Here is a 1240-nt window from a genome sequence, read left to right as displayed (position 1 = left end):
CTTCAAATCCGACTTGAAATAATGTTTATCTTTTCGCAGCTTAATTTCCCCTTCTCTAAGCTTCAGGTCACTGCAACAGACTGCTGCTGCTGCTGCACCGCCTCTTGTCCAGGGAATGCGGGAAAGCCCCGTGGCCGCGCGTCTGCGGCGGGGCTCCCGACGGGCCCTCACCTGCTGCCCTCGTGTGCACTCAACCTCCTCCTCCCTTTCCCCCCGGATCCTCCAGAGCCCAACAAAGTTTGCCTTCCTTCACAGTGCCCTCTGCTCCCGGGAAGGGCCGCGGCTGCCGCCCGGGGCAGCTCCCTCACATCTCCCTGCGTTGACCTGCAGCTCCTCCTTTCCCCTACGAATTGCTTCTCCGGTCGCAAACCCAGGGGGCTCCCAGTTATACAGCCCCACTCGTCTTGAGTAGCCTTTGGTAAACATATAGAAGTCTACTCGATATTCAAGATTGATTTCCCTGATTTATTAAGGCAGAATTCATTGGACTCTATTGACCACAAATGACTTAATGTAAATGCTGACCCCAGTGAACTTGGAAATAGCAGGTATCGGGTTGATCTATAGATGACCTCTTAATTACCACAGTTATTAATTTAAATTATTGCCACTGCTTCTAGAGACAGGAACAAAGAAACATTCTTTCCTCATCCCTGCTTGGTTTATTAGTCTGAACAGAAAGTGTTTGATGACACTTTTAATTAAACAGAAATAATGCAGAGATACGGTTTCCCTTTCTCGTCTGTCCTGTAAAGTGCAGCACTGCTCTTTTGACTGACTGACGGCGGTGACCCAATAACAACGTCCTACTTCGCCGCCCGGTCGCCACCCGCTGCCCGGGGGTGCCCCGGCCGTGCCCCGGGGCGGGTGGCGGTGCCCAGGGCCGCTCCTCCCGGGCTGTGCCGGCTCCTGGCTGGAGAGCTCCGAGGTCACTGGCGGCTTCGTGGCGTTCAGCTCACCCGTGTTAATTAGACTCCGAAAAATACTTTCAGCGGTATCTATGTACAGAGACGGGAAAGAAACAGTCCGGCGTAACCTGCGCCGCTTCTCCTCCTTCTCCTCCCCGGGAGCGACTGCGAACTGGTGCCCCTTGGCAGAGCAGGGCGCTGAGCAGAGAGCGCGGGTTTGGGAGGAAAAGGAGAAACAAACCACGACGTGGGGGAAAAAGAGAAAATATTAGGGTGGGGGTTTTTCTTCCTTTTTGCAAAGACGTCAATGGGCAATATTGAACACATGGCAG

General features: G+C 53.6%; 1 protein-coding gene across 1 annotated transcript in view; it reads right to left on the bottom strand.

Annotated features, from left to right (window-relative positions):
• Positions 1 to 249: 249 nt before the first annotated feature.
• Positions 250 to 1240, bottom strand: part of IRX6 (iroquois homeobox 6) — a 4651-nt gene continuing 3660 nt past the window's right edge. The window contains exon 4 of the mRNA XM_031058385.1: positions 250 to 460. Coding sequence (XP_030914245.1) covers positions 250 to 460 — 211 coding nt within the window. The remainder of the gene's footprint in view (positions 461 to 1240) is intronic.

Source organism: Geospiza fortis, unplaced genomic scaffold (genome assembly GCF_000277835.1).
Source record: "Geospiza fortis unplaced genomic scaffold, GeoFor_1.0 scaffold97, whole genome shotgun sequence".
NCBI lineage: Eukaryota > Metazoa > Chordata > Aves > Passeriformes > Thraupidae > Geospiza > Geospiza fortis.
The sequence above is the reverse complement of the archived record's forward strand: the minus strand, read 5'-3'. Positions and strand labels throughout refer to the sequence as shown.